Raw genomic sequence first — 18,491 nt, forward strand, 5'->3', positions numbered from 1 at the left:
TGTGTGAAAAAGAAAATGTAATATAATTTAATTGCCTTTGAAATCTCGAGAAACTTCCAGGAATAGAAAATAGGCAGACACGAAATATGATTGAAATTTAAGGATTAATATGCTAATATATAACAGTTTTGTGAAATAGATTATAAGCACATGGGTCATTTATAAATTAATTTTAGTGATAGGGGCCAACTTTGCAGGGTATAAAGAAGGCTTCTGCAGTATTACAATGGAAGTCTCGGTATAAATCTCTACAGAGTTAAGTTAGTAAGACAGTTGAGATCTCACGCGCCGCCCCTTTGAACTGTCTGGCAGTTCTAGTCGTTTCATCCCGCCGTCGCGAATTTAATGAAAATGCCTTTAATTATAGCTGACAGTTCGATCGCGCGTACCACCTACGTGTTGTTCCAACCTGCGTGTTTACGTGTTTGATATGCCTACGCGTGCTGTCACGTTGAAAATAACGGCCATCTCTCCCTTACGACTATTAATGCGTTAAGCACGGATGCGTAGAAAAATGTGTAGATAACGTGATATTTACAATCTTGCTAATGGACTCGCTTTATTCAATATACATTTCTTAATGGAAAAAGCCGAGTAAATGAATGAAAATGGGAATAAAATCTTTAACGATAGGACATATACATATAACGTGCACATATGAGATTACAATTGTAATCCTAAGCCGTAAGGCAAGGATTATAAATAAATAATTATATATATATATAAATGTATATAAAAATTGTAAAAACTTTTGTGAATGAAAATATCGTAGAATTGGAGATATCAATTTTTTATTGGTTTATTTATTTACTTTCAATTTTTTTAAGTGTATGATGTGTTTCTATGGATGGATGTCCGTCTAATTAAAACAAATCATAAAACAATGAACATAATTCTCGAATTTTATGAGATATAACGCGCTAAAACTGACATAAAATCTATGTCGACAATTGTTTATTATCATTTTGTGTTATCAAACCCGTTAAGAACTATATCGAAAATCGAGTCAGTCATTCACGAAGTAGATTACGAAGTCACAGAGTATGATTCCTGTGACAATATTCACTATTTCTTTGAAGACGTTGAGAGGAAGTGCAATTTACGTAATTTGCATAACAGTTACGTCTTGCATCACTCGCTCAGCGCTTTTCTAACGTTACGTCGCGATCTCTTCGCTCGTACGGACGTCTTGTGTTTTCCCAAGTGATTTATTCAAGGCGCCACCGCCTTTACGCCCTTCTTCGCGCAACGATGCCGTATAACGTCACCGGTTTCGTACCTTGTTGTAAAGCGAATAAGCATGCGTGCGTGTGTGCAGCACACATAGAAGGCTATTTGGTAAATCTCGTGTGGAGTCCGGCGACGCCCGTGTGTTAAAACGTGACGCGAGTATACGTGTATGCGGTTATCGATTGCTCCCCAAAGCCTACTTTCCGCGAGCGCTTATTTATTTACGGCCCGATGCGATATATTTCAAATCGACGTCCGAATATATGTAACGTGGGAATCGCACAGGGTTTTATTTTCTTCGTTGGAACGCAGTTTGGAAACCCTATTGGTATTCTTCGCGACGAATATAATTTGTAATCTATAATTACTTTATACATTATATTATATATTATTAAATAAGGAATTATACATATATATCACAAATTAGATTTAGATAGTCACATGTTGGTGAGTCATCAAACTTACTGCGCAAGCGATAGTACATATTGGTGACCGCATGACAGGTGACCGTTTAAATGTAATCTTTGATCGACCAGTTTTTTAAGCCTTTATACGTAAAATATTATTTTTTGAAAAAGAAATGTAAAATAACTCTGTTTTACTCAATTTTTTGAGAACATTCTTGCCTTAGTATTTTAATTTGCAAATTTCTGAATTATACATACATAAATACACACATACATACACACACACACACAGCAGAGGAATCACATTAATTTAATTTAATTTTTTATTCATACAGAGAGATAAATTACGACAAAATTATATTTTTTTAACTATAATTGTTTCTATATAGAATATCTTGAATAGTTATAATCGAATTATATTTAAATTGATAATATAGGTTAAGTTATTATAACTTAATTATTACTATATTAATTATTTATGCTTGTTTTAATATATATATATATATATGTGTGTGTGTATATATATATATATATATATATATATATATAATTATAAGCAGTGAAATATATTTAAAATTACTTGCAATTATAATTTAGGAATATCTACAGAAGTTTAAGAATAATATTTGATAAAAATTCAAGGTTCTATGTCACTGACAATGCATGATATTTAAACTTAATCATGTGTAGGATAGGAAATACTTTAAACTTTCGTGAGCCAAGACTGACGTGAAATTATTTAGTCCGATTTTCGCATATTAGCATATTTATGCGTACATAAATTGCCTTCCTGTCTCTTCAAATTGCATTAAAAAATGTGTTTTGAATAATAATATAAATTCCGATGAAGAAAACAAAAGAGAAAGGAGATTTTAATATAAAATGAGAAAAGGGGTTTTCACTGCTGCGATAAGTTCCTTGACAAATTAGTTTAATTTTGGTGGTTAATCGTTATGGTGAAATATTTTTTTCTATTTTCCCTGCGTGGTGGGGAAAGTCCAATCGTTCGTGGGGAGAAAGGAAATATTGTGCTATCGGCTTGAATGCCCTATATTACGGTTCCAGCCTGTTAAAGGGGTCCATATCCAATCTTACACAGCGACCAACTTTTCGTCCGTCCGCGTCACGAGTATCCAAGTATATACCAATCGAAGTTGCGCTGTCGATCAATATTTCTCCAAGTAGAACGACCTGCTTCTCCCCATTAGATTACATATCGGTTTTAAAACCGCTTCAGATATTCCGAATCATCGCGACGGACTGTTGCTAGCGTGAAATTCCTGAAACGTCCTCGAATGTTACATGGAGTTAAAAAAATATACCAGATAGCGAGACGATCAATACTTACTCAGCTGTGCTAAAGGGTGCAATTTTGTCGGCTATTTTGTTTTCCATTCAATCGATATGTTCCGCGAATCTAGACCGTATCATCTATGTGTGAAATATGTGTTGCGTTTAATATAAATGACTAATAATTTAATGCATGATAAATAATTCATAGTCGTATTTAATTGTGTATATGTTTTACTTAATCTCTTTGACATTTATGATAAAGTGATGAAAATGGTTGCCACTTTAACAAAATAATTTATTTCTAAAATACCGATCTTATTTGCAACAATTAACAATTATAATTCTTGTTGACCTATTCCAAAATTAAACCTTCTATATTCAACAAATTTGAGGAATGCATTGGCTCGCACTGGTGCGACACTCGCGAGACACCCGATATATAATCGAGTGTTTGAACGGGGCTGCTCGCCAGAGTTGAAACCGACCGACCGACCGACCGACGCAAGGTCAGGCGGTGGCCTCCAACTTCCGGTGGTGCTATCCCCGCGTACACACGGGCACGCCGTCATACGTACGCAGACAGAAAAGAGGGCACCCCTTCCCTCGTTTCTCGTTGCGCGGCCTATTCCTTTCCTTTACGTCCTTCCTTATTGCCTCTCTCTTTTCAAACACATTTCTCTCTCTCTCTCTCTCTCTCTCTTTCTCTCTCTTTCTCTCTCTCTCTCTTCCTCTCTCTCGTCGACGAATCATGCGAGACGTAAACGGCGACTAGAACGTATGACGTAGAAGTCCACAATAGCGCTGACAATAGGTACGTGTGTTGACAGGCGAGAGATGACAGAGAACCCGCGTGTGACACCGAGAAGTACCGACAGGCGGAAAAGCACTATAGAAGTACAACTAGAAGTTCGACCTAGATGGGTATCGGGATAGACGGGAAGGGTTGGACGGGCGCGGGAGGGTGGTATCCCATTGGGTGATGAACTATTGTTTCCACGCGAATTCATGTACAAAGCGATTTTCCGAAGCGCTTCACCGTACCGCAAAAATACATTCAGACTTCGTAACCGCGGATGATCGGGTTGTTCGAAAATTATGTAGTTCTCCCTTTTGTTGTATTTTTAAAGCTTTTTTTTTCTAATACGAGTTAGCATGCTTTTTAAATTTTTGCATGCGGACAAGAGTTTTATGTGAAAATATTCAGGAAAGGAACAATTTATAAACGCAGTATTTTTTATTACATATTTTTTTTATTATATTATATTGCACTAGCTATAACTAATAAATCATAACACGCACAACGTGCGCAATGTGGTAAATGGTTCGGTACGTTTTTTCAAAATATAACGGTTATTCTGCATGACCTCCATTCACTATAATTCCACGCTTTAAAGATCTCTATGGAGATCGAGAAACAAAGGGCACATGCTGCTACGCGTGGAATTTTCCTTCTCATATATTTTTCTCAAACAAAAGATTTTTTTTTTTTTCGTGATCGCGCTGATCTAGTTTCGTTTCTGTTCGCAGTGTAGAAAGTGATTTATGTCGCGTCATCTGATATAAACGAGATAGAACTATACAAAATATGAATATTGAATAACAACGAGGCTGAATCTCTTAAATGGTTTTGAATTGGTCATTTATTTAATTAAAGATTTTAGAGAGAGAAGATTAAAAAGGTTATATAAATCTAATTCGTTTAAAAATAAATGATATATATTATTGCATGACGGAATATTTCGTGTTTCTTTCATTTTTATTATTTTTATATTAAGCCTGTATCTTTTATAAATAATCTATTAATACGTATCAGATTTCAAGATACAATTCTATTTATAATTCAATGCGCCGCAATATATGTGTGCAGTTTCATTTTATATCTATGTATGTATTTTCTGACATTTCAAATATTTGTCATATTTTTGGGGGGTACATAAAATTATAGATAAAATTCTTTTCTGAATTAAGATCACATTCATACATCAATTTAAATCGGGGTTTACTTTATTTCTCTGTAGGATAATTTAGGAGTAATTATTGTGTTGCACTTTTTCACTTCGCGTCCGTCGAATTCCGGCAATCTCGGATGCATCACGCAACGCGGGATGCTTAAAAGCGCGCAGAGAAAGAAATAAGCTCTTTGCAGCACTTGCCGTGCTCTCTTCTTCGAGCATTCTAATGCGCAACTACTTACTACTGACAGGCAGGTCCAGAAAGAGGTCACCATCACTAGCTAGCGTTGCGCCGTTCTCGTCCTCGCTACCTTCATTTCTCGGCGCCTCTCTCCTCTCTCTCTCTCTCCCTCTCTCCCTCTCTCTCTCTCTCTCTTTCTCTTTCTCGCTTGCTCGTTGACTCTCACGGAACCATGCACATTGCACTCACTAACGCAACTACTCTCCATGCACTCAGCAGCTTCTCTTCACGCGGCCTATTTTCGCGAAAATGCACGTGAGCACCGGCATTAAAAAAAAAAAATCCACGCGAATAGGCAGAGAGCCGATAAATTGAAGGGAAAGAGAAAAGTACATGTATAGATGTATACATAAATGCATTTTCCATATTAATATCCATTTTATAATAAAAGATACAAAATTTAATAAGTTACATTTTATGAATAATAGCTATCTCCGTCGTCTTTGTGTATTTTTGCAAGAAGCGGAATATTTAGCAACGTAAAAGGCAGCAGAGGCAAAGGTCTGTGAGAAGCTGGAAGTGCGGAAAGAGAAGAACGTCGAGCAAGGATGAAAGAAGTGAAAAAAATTCTTTTACATAGAACGCACTTTTCCTTTTCTCTCTCTCTCTCTCTCTCTCTCTCTCTCTCTTCTCTTTATCGTTCTTTCTATTTTTTACGCAACTCATTCCTCTCTCATCTACTCGCAATTCCTGGGGAAATAGAGCTCGTATTTCAAGAACGTACTCGTCCCGTACACTCGTGCGTGTGTCACGCTTCGTCCGTACGGACGTGCGTGCCTCTCGGATGCACACGCGTGCCCGTACTCGATGCACTTCGCGCGGGCTCTTCATCGACGATGACGACTCGTTTGAGTTTCGCATGCGAGCACGCAACAACGAGAGAGCGCGCCCTTTTCATCCGATCGTTTTCCGGATTACTCTTTCTCATAGAAAATATAGCCCGCGAGAGCCCTTCTCCTCTTTTCCCTTTTCTCCCTTTCTTTTTTTTTTCTTCCTCTCGCTCCGACGAAAACGAAATCTCACCGCCGCGTCGGGCGAGTAGAGATATATCTCCGCTCTGCGTCGCCGAGAACTCCACTTTGGACTCCTCGCACAGAACGAGCGCAGCCTTTGTTCCCGGCAAAATGACGGAGATTTTTGTGTAAATATCCCGACGTGTATGTGTGTATATACCGCGCTGAAAGCATTCTTCTGTTATCGTCATTTCGACGTGCGTAGTTGCATTCTGCTTTCCGTAAATTATAATCGATGTCGTCGGCAATATATCGTACGCGCTCGAATGGTACGCAATAAATATCTTGATTATTGCGAAACCGTTTATTACAGTGAATATCGATTTATAATGGACCGCAGAAATACAAAGCTGAATATTACTCGCCAAAACGTTAGAAAGTACATTATGAGGGACAATGAACTGAAAAGAGAATGACGAGAGATTGGAATCGACTGTTTTTTTCTTTTTCGAAGTATTTTTTCGTCAATTGAATCGGCGAAAACTTTTGGAATATTTCGAACGGCGTTCATTTTGATCCTCGTAAATCAAATTGTCGGAGCAAATTGTCAAAGTGCGATAAGGGGAAGTGCCGGAACGCTGCCGAATGCGAGTTGCATCGCGCGCATTCGTACGTGCAGCAAACTCCTATCTTGCTGAGGTCGCGCGCGCGGAATGAATAAGAGCAAAACTAATGACGCGGCGAGAGATTCGGGACGGTAACGGTTCCACCGTCACCGGCGCACGGCAACGTGCTGGAATAACTGTCAGTGCCCGGCGGCGACGACGGCGTGAAATGAAGAAAGAGCCTGGTGCGAGATGCCCGATGAGAACGCGGACCCCCGCGAATTCGTCGTCGCCTCTCGTTTGTCGCCCGTGCATTATTCGCGATGCAACGGCCGCGATGCACCTTTCAGCTGTCTGAGAGACGCGAGGAGTGCAAAAAAAAAAAAGTGTGCATTTGTTCCCCGTGGAAAAATGCGAGACGACAATTTAAATTGAATTACTCGGAAATCATTGCTTCTGATGAAATCGATTTCCCCCTCTCCCCTCCCTCCCTCCTATTCAAAGGCAATCCTTTATTTCTTTACCTTTTCATTAGGCGTTTAAAATTCCTCGTAATTTCACGCTTTCCTTTCATCGCGAAGCTTTCGCGATTTGTATTTTCAAGATTACTGCAAACGTCCTACATTTTCAATCCTCTGTTATTCCGCGTTGCCGTTGCCGAAATCACGCCAAGCAATTCGCATTTGTCACGCCGTCGGGGTTTGTGTTTACTTACAACACAATGTGTAAACAGGTGCATCGTTTCACGCACGTTGGAAAAATTTTTTGTTCCACTTGTTGATTCGACTCACACTCGCGTTCAGGGGTAACGCGTTATTTTAAACGGACGAAGGCCCGTCGTTCGTTTTAATAACCTTGTTATGCGTCGCTTTGCTATCTATGGATGTTAATTGAATTATCGAATTATTTTCATTGCCATTCGAAATAAATTGATTGAAAAAGCGTCCGAGTGTATATTCGCACAATGTAATATAATCGTTTTTGCAAAAAACTGCTTGATCTCTCAATTTCAAGCTTTAAAAAAAAAAAAAAACCCCCGTCGGGGGTGCTGGAGAATCATATGTATTAACGATCGCAATATCACGGAAACAAAGAGCGTTGGACATTATTTACATGTAATTTACAAACGACAAATTCGCGATGAACTTGGCAATTCAATTCACGTACGTTTTCAATGGAAAAATGTCATAGTTACGCAATTATCGTTTTTAAAATTATCCAGTACAATTTTTTTTCCGATAATCGATAGTTTGTCCCAAAAAACGGCACGTAACTTTCCCCCCTGCCGAGCTTTTCTCACCCGATCTATAATTATTTGAATAATCTCTTGATTAGTAATTTAAATGGACTTCTTCGTTTCGCTGCGTACGATTGCGACTTTTGGAAAGCCGATTTGGAAAGCAACTGCGGTTTCTATTCCATTGGCGTAGTTGCGGTTTCTCCTTTATTGTATTCATGACGTCACAGTCGTTGACTATTCGTAAGCGCCGGAATACGCTTACGTGCGCGAGGGAAGTGGCATAACAACTCGACATTAAGAGCCGGCAGAGCGGACAGCCAGTCAGTTTTTGACTGACGTGTCCTCCAATTTAGTATTTAAACGATAAGGCTCTACGGAAAGCGTCGCAAAAAAATAGACCTGGGATAATCAACGAGGCGAATCGATGCGGAAAAAGGGGAAATAAAGAAGGAAGGAATTTGAATTTTTTATTTTCATTTCCTGCACGGATCGCGCCTGAATGAGGAAAGTCACACTTACATAAATACGACTACCATCGATGAGATAAAGAAATCTCACGTTCTGCTTTCGATTATTGTAGGTGACACACAAAGTGAGATAAAAAATTAAGAATATGAATACCGTTTTGTTCCGAACGCTTTTGCAGGAGCACTGAAAGAAAAGTCTCGTTATAAAGGTGTTATACTACTTACAGACTGCGTGAGACTGGTGAACTTATTAGAAGTCAAGTTATTTATTTCTTATTTTTATCTTTCGCGGTATAGTATTAAATTAACATATTATTTTCTAAAGAGTTCAGCGAACAATTTATTTCTGTTTATATTTAAATCATTATTTATATAAATATTAATACTAAATTCTAAAGACTCGGATATTATCGAAATAATTGTGTTACTACAATTTCGTGCTACAACTTATCTACTCGAAAAAAGGTAACAATAAATTGTATCAAGATACCTTTTTTCGAGTAGATAAGTTGTGTAGCACGAAATTATTTAAAATGAATAAAAATTCTGATTTAGAAGCTCTTTAACCCGACCGTCTCACGGTATCCGTATCAGGGATGATCGACGGCTGGGAGCTGCGTGCGCGAGTTCGCCCGAAAACCGTCGTTTCGACTTGACAGGATGCGACAGCCGAGGGAAAGTTCGCCTCACACGCGTCTGACAAACGCGCGCGCGCGCTGCCGTTGCGGGTTCTCCGACGCGGCGAGAAGGGAAATCGCGTTTCGCGACAGGCACGACAGGGTGAAGGAGGAGGGGCAGGCCGAGGGTGTATGTATACACATACGTGTGTAGAAACGAGAGACGCGACTTACGTCATCACGTCCCCCGCGGATCGAATATTGGATCAGCGTGCGGCGCGTTGTTACGACCGGCGAACAAGGCCGGCGAAATAACAGGAAGCCGGCCGGTCGTATCGATATGTGCACGCGCGCGGCGCTTGACAGGATATTGATGTACCGCGCTCGCTCTTTCTCTCTCTCTCTTTCTCTTTTTTCCTCCCTCCTCTCTCTATCCTCTCTTTCTCTTCTGTGTTGAAACCTCCGCTTGGATAGTTGGTATTCCCATATTGCGCTCTCGCTCGTGTTCGCGGCCAACGAGGCCAAAATGGAAAAATCGATGTCGCTGTGAACAAGGTCGCGCGTCATCCCCGTAGACCTATAAACCTTTCAAGAAAAAGCCACGGAATGGCTCTTTCAATTAAACCGGCCGTTCTATCAATTAAGATCCCATGGGATGATATTAATATTAGATACACTTTCCGTAGTGTCTTTTTAAAACAAGCAATGAAGGAGTGGGGGATGTAACAAGGATTTTGAGATCGATATATTCTTGAGAATTCGATATATTCTATGTGTAATTATTATCGCGCATGTTTTAATATAATACAATACAATCCTACAATTGTAACGAAATTATATTTAACACAAATAATGAATTTAGAACTATCCTTTTTTTTTATGTTTTCCAAACGCGATATATCTGAATACGAATCTGCGAATTAGCAAAATAAAGATTAAGCTGAAGCTTAAAACGTCTAATTGGTAACTTAATTTTATCATAATTGATAAGTAAATACTAATGATACAAAAATTGATAATTTTATTTATTATTTTACTAAGAATAAACGAGATAAGAAAAAGATAATTGATAATTTTGATCTATTTTTTTTAATCTAACGTATTATTTTTTTCTGTTTTCGCCAATTTACATATATTGCAGATTGACATCTGTTTCTTTTATTTACAAGTACGCGTCATATATTTTCTCGGTATTTGTTACTGAGTTCTCCTGGGGATTTCATATCGTGGAGTATGTAATAAAATTCTGTTTTTTTTTCTCCCGTCCAAGCCTCGGTAATAATAAGTAATAATCAAACGTTTTCATTGTTGCAACTGATGCATATTTTGTTTATTTTTACATGTCGATATTTAACATCATTTATCATTTATGTGTATGTTACGAAATATTATCGTGAATATAATTATATTGTTATATTTAATATACATATGTCACTTGTTTAAGATATTATTTTTTAATGTAGAACCAAAGTTTTATCTAAATTTATATATATTTTTTTTATATTCTACTATAAAATTGACCATTAAATATTCTCGTTAGAAAACACGTTAAAAAAACAAAAGTTTTTATTTATTTAAATTGAGAAATATATAATTTCGGTAATTAATTTAATTACAAAAAAAATTAAACTACGTTTTGTCTTTAATCGAAGATATTTTATTTAAAAATCAGGATTTTAAACATATTTTAAGTTTTTTATGCGCAAGTTTTTTCTTTTCTTTCTCTCTCTTTTTCTTTTTTGTCTATTATTATTATGGTTAATTATCGAGCATTGTGTCTAGCAGACGATGATTAGTGGAACGAAGCCGCCCAGTTCCTAATCTCCGTCTGGAACAAACGCGAGTCTGATACTACACTGGGAACTGTCTGGTGGTGGGGACACGTAACGAGGGAGGGGAAAAATGATGCTTAGAACTGGAAGGGGATCAGAATCGGTGGAGGGAGACTATCCGTCCATGGTCGTAGAAGAAGGTTGTGGTAGGTCGCGATGGCAAAATGGCCGGTCTGGATGGTTACCAGGGAAACCATCTGGGCGGTGCTTGGTACTCACCAGAGGCGGAGCATGATGGCCTTAGCGGCCATTATGGTCCTCCGCTCCGAGAGATATCGCCACCTGGTGAGTGTCCCCCGAAGCCAGGGGTTAGAACCAGCCTTGGTACCGGGAATATTGTCACCACCCTCCGGGACACAAACGAGCGAGGGATCGCTCTTGCATTCTAGGATAATTCTCATACTCTCTGGGACATTTCTGGTATACGTGTCATATATCGTGAAACGGTTCGTTTTGATGATTTGAAAATTGGTCATTCTATTCACTCAAGTTTCCTTTTCCAGAAAGCCAGTATAAATTTTTATTTGACTTATTCAACGTTGTCGGCAAATTGCTGAAAGTCTATTTTGCTGTGCTAAAGAGAAAAATAATAAGATCTTTCCTGTCATCAATTATGATTGATAGATGTATCGGATACTAAAATGTATCGGTAAAGTTACAATGGCACTTCTTCTTTAAATATGTAACGCTTTTGGAGAGTAGGTTGAAGCTACTTTCACTGTTTTAAAGAAATGAGAGCATCCTGTCAACATTGACCAATCGACAGAATTTTATTATTGATGATTTTATATAAATTATTTTTAGTTATTTCGCTAAAAAAGTTTTATTTTATTATATTGTAATAATTCACTGTAGAGGTTGCTGCAAGATAGTCAGAATTAAATAGAATGCAAGTGTTAAAGTTAAAATGAAAGTAGTAATACGTGTGACGGGATTCGCGACTTTCGAAATAATTCTCGTGCCGAAGCCGCGATTTCCGCGATTTTTTGAAATCGCCATTAATACTTGCAGCACGCCTCGGCGTTGCAATGCGAATTCTTGATAAACCGGGAAGGGACTCGTCGCGCCTTGGATTACGTCGTCCGGGCGGCATCCCCGATGCGCGGGTAATCCGGACACGCGGGACGGAAATATAGAAGAGAGATTCCTGCGAAAACGGATTACAATTCCTGACATAGTCCCGCCGGTGCCGAATGCCCCCGCGATTCAGATTGCGTGCCAACGGCAGCGCTATTAAACGCATCGACCGAGCGAGCAAGCGCGAGATTACGTTATTATTAATCATGCGTGTATCGTTTACTCGGCGCGTCCCTCGTCTATTATTAACGGCCGTTGCGTCCCGTAGATATTTACTTATTAATTAACCGATTAACGTTTCGCAATTGTGCACCGTCACGCTCCACTCACGTACACGGAAACCGCGCCTCTCCTGGTACCTCATCTCGGGTTTCTTGCGCGTTCGATTAATAACGGCTACGAGTTATTATTGATGCCAGCGCGATGCTGTGCCACGCTGCTGTGTGTATGTGTGTGTGTGGTAATCGGAGTTTGGCCAACCCGCCATTTCCAGACATATCAATTAATTTCCTGCGGTCATACAAATGCAAATTTATGCACCACACCGATTTCTTTCGAATCGCGGAAAGATATCGCGGAATTGATCGAGGCATTAATTATAGATAGTTGCATAATTATCGGCGGCTATAAATTGACTCATCGCATGCCTTCACCATTGTTTGCAAAGTATCTTTCTTACTGAATGATCCAATTATATTTTACATATTTTACGTATTTCTTTTTTTTAAATTTGTACAAGTCGTTTTCTCTTGCATTTTGGCAAATCATATTATGTGTCTTATGTCTGCGATGTAATTACAACGCCCTGCGAACGCGCGGTATTGGTCAGATACAGAATTGAGTATTTGCGGTCACGGTGCGGCGATTTCTACGAGCGCGTCTCGCTCGTGAATACTGATTTATCAATTAATTGGCTGACGCACCGTGACCGCACCGAGTCACGCTCTCCCCTTACGATTACGATGACCCCAGTGCGCCAGACAGGCAAGGGGGTGGCGTGCTACACGATATTCTAAGGGAATCTAAAGCTGGATACTTCGACGCGAAATACCAGCCTATAAATACAGCACGCATACAGTCTTAACGCCAATCTGCGCACGAAAAGGCTCTTTCTCATCCACATCGCACGAACGGGCATTTCATCATGTGTTTTCACGTAGCGTTTTGTAATTATAAAATTAATCGACGACGAGAATTGTTTCACAAAAATTCAGAAGTTCTACGTGGTGAGCTAGTATTTTATTTTTTATTTTTTAATTGTTCTATGAGTGAATCTAACGTTGACAAATCCAGCTTTTGATCTAAACACACTTTACGTTGAAATCGGAAACAGGAGGCGTTTATTTAAATTTAGGCTAAATGTAGAGCATGTGCCGAGCGCTTCCGCAGAGGCGGAACGGGACACGAAATGACTATCCGTCATTCGATTCGGTGAATTGGGCTCCCCGCGTCCGAATCCCGGTCGCGTTGACAAAGCCCGAGAGTAAACCGAGCGTGCGGATCCTGATACATTCCCGCCTCCTAACCCCCTCGTTATCCTGGCAACCAGCACTTTCTGCTCCAGGCCAGAGGTTATGAATAATACATATTAATTGCGCCAATCCCGCGTGTACTATCCTTTCTATCTTCCTCTCTCCCTCTATATAAATATCTCTACGGCATATTCGAGACAATCTCACCCATCGACGCGGCAATCCGTTGCGTGCGTTTTCTGGAGGAACGCGAACGAGAGGCTCGATAAGCGCGCATGAATATCGCGATAATAGGCGCTGATAATTAACTAGGTGGTTGTTACGTGGGTAGCTGAAAAGATCCCCGCCCCATGCATCGTTCGCATGATAACGGCTCGTTGTCGAGAACGGTTTAATCCTTAACCCCTCCGTGATTCCGTGGAATAAGTAGAACCTACACAGATTCCATTTCATTATGTAGCACCTGCCGTCTTGAAAGCCTCTAATTAACAGCAGACATGGTATATTGTTACGCTGGAACTTAAAAAAAAAAAATAGCTACGCGGATGATTGTTCTCGTAATGCTGTGTAATTGAAGGGCTTATTCGCAAAACGGCTTTTTTCTGTCAAGAAATCAACGAGACATGTAGCTTTCATTACGTATGTTATATATCAGCGCTGCAAAATATTATTAACACATTGTTAATTATTACACCCAGAAAAAAAAAGATATACGTGAATACACTGATTTATTTCAAAGTTACATCATCAAACACATTATCGATATATTGTTAGCTCGTTAAGAGAGCTGCGAAACGTTACAGGGACCTTGCTTCCGAAGCTTCTCGCCTAGTCGCTTTAATATATTACGTATGCACTTGATACCAAGCGTTCGATCATATGTTTGCAGATCCTCGTAGAGTACGACGACGTAGAGTGGCAGAGGAGGGAGTGGCTGTCACCACACAGGGATGCCGTATTTTCCTTCTTTCTTATTGAACGAGGTCTCTACTGGGCCGAACGACCTGACCCCAGGCACGCCAGTCTCATCCCCATCGATCATCACAATCACGCGAACAATAACCACCATCAGCACCGCATTAACGGGAAACCGCTCAGGGGCGCCACGGCGGTCGCCGACACCGTTGCTTGGCCAGCTCTCGTAAGTATAAATAGACTGTATCTATCTTTTACAGACGAATTTCTGGTCGACCTTGCTTCGTTTTTCCTCAACGATGAAAAAAATATGTCGAGGCAACGATGATATCAATTTATCACTTAATAGTTCCACTTCGTGAATTAAATTACACAGAGCTATAAAAGTGTAAAAGAAGAATTAAAGATTGAATATAACAAAAGAGAGATGATTTTTTCTTGGAGCTTCGTTAAATTTGATGATGTTTAAAAGCGAAAAAGACCAAGTTTCTCCTTTTTTACTCTTATTACAAATTTTATATACACACATACACACACAGCTTTTTATGTCCTGTTAAGAAGTATATATTATAAAAATTATACAACATTATTACCAAGAGAATATTGTTATTGCTGTTTAAACATTATACGACATACAGGCATATAATATTCATATGTGAAACTCCGGCAATAATCTGTCATGTGTGATTTTTTTCTTCGAATTATATAGAGACACTGTCACGATTTATCATTTTTAATGCAGATATCTCATATTTTAACGATGGTAATTGAGGAATGCTCGCGATCCCGTTCGAATATTAATCAGTTTGTGGTTAATTAATGGAATACTCGATTCTTCATTCCAGTTGAATAAATTTTACAATCGACACAATTCAACTGTTACAAAATACTACCGCGTTCCATTGGTTCGATGTTCTTTTTCTTGTTAAATTTTTAATACTTTAATACTTTAACTTAATTATTTTGCAAAGATTCAACGACGCAAAAAGAATTATATTTATATAATTTTTGCCTTTTATGCGATTTTTTTTACGAAGGAATTCTAAAAGATCTGCATACAGAATGAATAAATATTGACAAAATATCGCTAGTGCAATCGTATATTTTTACTTTTATTTATTTTAAGTAGTAGTTAATTTTGCCTGAATATCTAGTATTACACATATCAGAGATTAAAACTACTATATATATATATACATATATATTATAATATTTATACTCTTTTATGAAATATGTATGTTTTTTAAACTGATACTCTTGTATCTGCATATACCACGCTATTTTCATTAAATAATTGATTGTGGTTTCAAATTAATTCGTCAGACAAAATCATTTTATGTAAAATATAAATAAATGAATTAAATATGTTTTTTAAAAATATTCTGTTGCAAATTTTATTATTATATTACATCTTTTATAATGATATCGAGCCTTTATGACATTTTGACGTAAATTGAATTAGTTAAATGCATCATGCATGTATTGAACGATAGAGATATGCTGCTTGGACGATTTGCATTAAAATTATTATTAAAATTAAATCTACCGTAGGCGAAATAGTACGTATAATAAAAAGTCGCATGTTTGTTTTTAGACATTCTATCCTCTGGTGGCACGCGCCGAGTTGCACGAGGACGCCATGCCAATCGAGTTTATGCAAGATCGCAAATTGGACTTCGTCGACTACTCGAAGCTAAAGCCATTCACTGTAAATATGACAAATTTCTAATTGTTTAAGATCAACCGCTTAATAAACAGTAATGCCATGCGTATAAATGATAGTTAATTTTATATTTGTGGTTTATATAAAGTGGTAAATTATATTTGTAAACGCATTGACACAGCGTTTAACTATCACATAAGTTAATGAAATTTATTTTAATAGATTTATTACTTTTATTAATTTTTTTTACTTTTTTTTGCATTAATCGTAGACGGTAATTATCTATAATTAATATGGCATTATAAAATGTTTTGATCTTTTTAATATATAAAAGTCGCTTTTATATATTGACATGTGAAAGTTAAACGTGCGAGGGTCGCATTTTTCTTATCGGAAAGAGAATTGATGATTCAACAGTATTCTTTAATTACTTCGCGTGCTCGCTTTCCCGCGGAACATGAAAATACTTAGGCGCACGATGAGAGACACGGCGACAATTTCCGCTGACCAAGGTACATTGACGTAATCCGTTATCTCGTTTCCTTCCTAATTTCCTCGTCGCCGCGGCGTCCTGCACATTTTACGCGCGAGATGCGATAGAGGATCCCGAAAACGATTAAGAGCCCGCGAGCCGAGCGAGTTTTGGTCGACGAACGTGGTGCGGCGCGTCGCAGCGGCCACTTCCGCTTTACGACTGGAAACTTACTTCGTTAGGGGCCTCGCCGGGAACTTAGTTAGGGAACAAGTTCCGGGCGCCATTGGCGCATCCGACGCCCCTCCGGGGGCGACGGATGCGAATGCGAGAGCGCGCGTCTCTTCCATTCCCCGAGTCGTACCGCTGCTGTAAGTAATCTTTCACGTGGGCACGTTGTCCAACTTCTCGTAAGAGCTACGCGGAAGAGTCGACCGAACTTGCAGCCGAAAGTTCGGCTCAAGTTCCCGCTTCACTTTCGCGTGTGTGCAGGAGTTATGTTCGCGGGCGTGACAGAGCTTTTCGCGGGGTTATTTCTCCCCGAACTGGAGATTTTATTATTTCGCGATGACGGACAGAACTGGAAAAATTTATTAATGGGAAGATATATGTATATTTGGAATATTTAGGACAAACACGCATGGGAGGATACACACGTGGGGCTTTCTGCAAAAAAATCTAACGCTATTGATATGATTCAATGAACCGTTTACATTTTTATTTATTCGTTAAAAGTTATTTGTTTACACACACACACACACACACACACACACACACACACACACACACACATGTATTGCTATTGCAACAGTAATAGAAATTTTATATTATTACTCTATAAAATTAAATACTGTATTTTATTGTTTTATTTATTTTGTCATCGTGAACATTGATGAACGAATCATCAAATACTAAATAACGCGTCTTTCTTTTTCCGTTTATTTTTTTTTTTCGTCATTAGTACGATCCAACGGCTGTTCATTTGAAAAAACGTGAGAGATAAAATCGCTGAAATTTTACCACACGAATATGCGATTAGCAAACACCGATATTAGCCCTTGATACTTTCGACTGAATGGCGTATTAATCGACTTTCCGTCGGCTATCAGCTCGTGGTGTATTGAATGAACAGAAACCTGCACGCTCTCGTCGGGGAAGCTCCGAGATAGGAAAACACACAGGACACACTCGACCGAGATAATACATCGATCAGCCCGATCCCTCTTCGCGAGGGGGTGAAAGAATAGCGAGCGCGTCCGTTTTTGTGCTACGTATCTATGTGTGCGTGCGGCCACTTCGGAAGTTGCCGCACTTCTGTTAGGGTAGGAAGAGTTGAGCGAGGTGGAATTGTTTCCAAGTAATTAAACTACCGGGAAACTTTTACCGTTAAAACTTTTTCCCCGCTTTGGCGTCGGTGTACGAGGCTGTAAGTCGTTTACGTGCGGCGAGAACTTTCAGTCCGGCGGTCAGGTTCAGGTGTGTCTCGCCTTTCAGACCCGCCCCCTTATCCGCGCGCAACTCAGTCCATCTCAAACAAGACGTATCACCTTCGTGACCTGTGCACCAAAGATACCTCGAGAAGTCCCGTGCGTTGCAGCAATGCGGATAAGTTTCGCTTCTTTCGCTTTAGATTTACGATCGAATTTAGCATCTCAAATTGAGATAATATTTTACCATGCCGACATTTATAATAAGCCCAGAACCATCCCAATTTTTAATCCGAAATTTCGTTTGCGTTTCGACAAAGTGGCTCACGAAGCCAGTATCACTCTGAATTCTTTCCGCGGCGATATAAATCGATCCTCGTTTGAACAACAAATCTCTTTCGAGCGGCCATAGATCTTTACTTTCAACCGCGGACTCCGGTGCGCTCGTCGTCTCGTCGAGAAAAGGAGAAAGTCGGCGGTTAAGTGCAACGGGAGGAGGGGAGGGGAAAGGACAAAGAAAACTGCGCGAGAGGCCAAATTTGTCCGGGGAGACGGAGTTGCGCGCGAGTGATCCTGAACTATAAATGCAACGGGGTTCTTTCTCCCCGCTGCATCGCATACCTAACGT

At 39.3% G+C, this 18,491-nt stretch overlaps 1 protein-coding gene across 1 annotated transcript in view; it reads left to right on the forward strand.

Annotated features, from left to right (window-relative positions):
- Positions 1–18,491, forward strand: part of LOC118644980 (probable JmjC domain-containing histone demethylation protein 2C) — a 193,195-nt gene that overhangs the window by 36,303 nt on the left and 138,401 nt on the right. Inside the window, exons 2-3 of the mRNA XM_036285008.1 lie at positions 14,276–14,527; positions 15,896–16,009. Of these exons, the coding sequence (XP_036140901.1) occupies positions 14,276–14,527; positions 15,896–16,009 (366 nt within the window). The remainder of the gene's footprint in view (positions 1–14,275; positions 14,528–15,895; positions 16,010–18,491) is intronic.

The sequence above is a fragment of the Monomorium pharaonis genome, chromosome 1 (assembly GCF_013373865.1).
Source record: "Monomorium pharaonis isolate MP-MQ-018 chromosome 1, ASM1337386v2, whole genome shotgun sequence".
Lineage (NCBI taxonomy): Eukaryota > Metazoa > Arthropoda > Insecta > Hymenoptera > Formicidae > Monomorium > Monomorium pharaonis.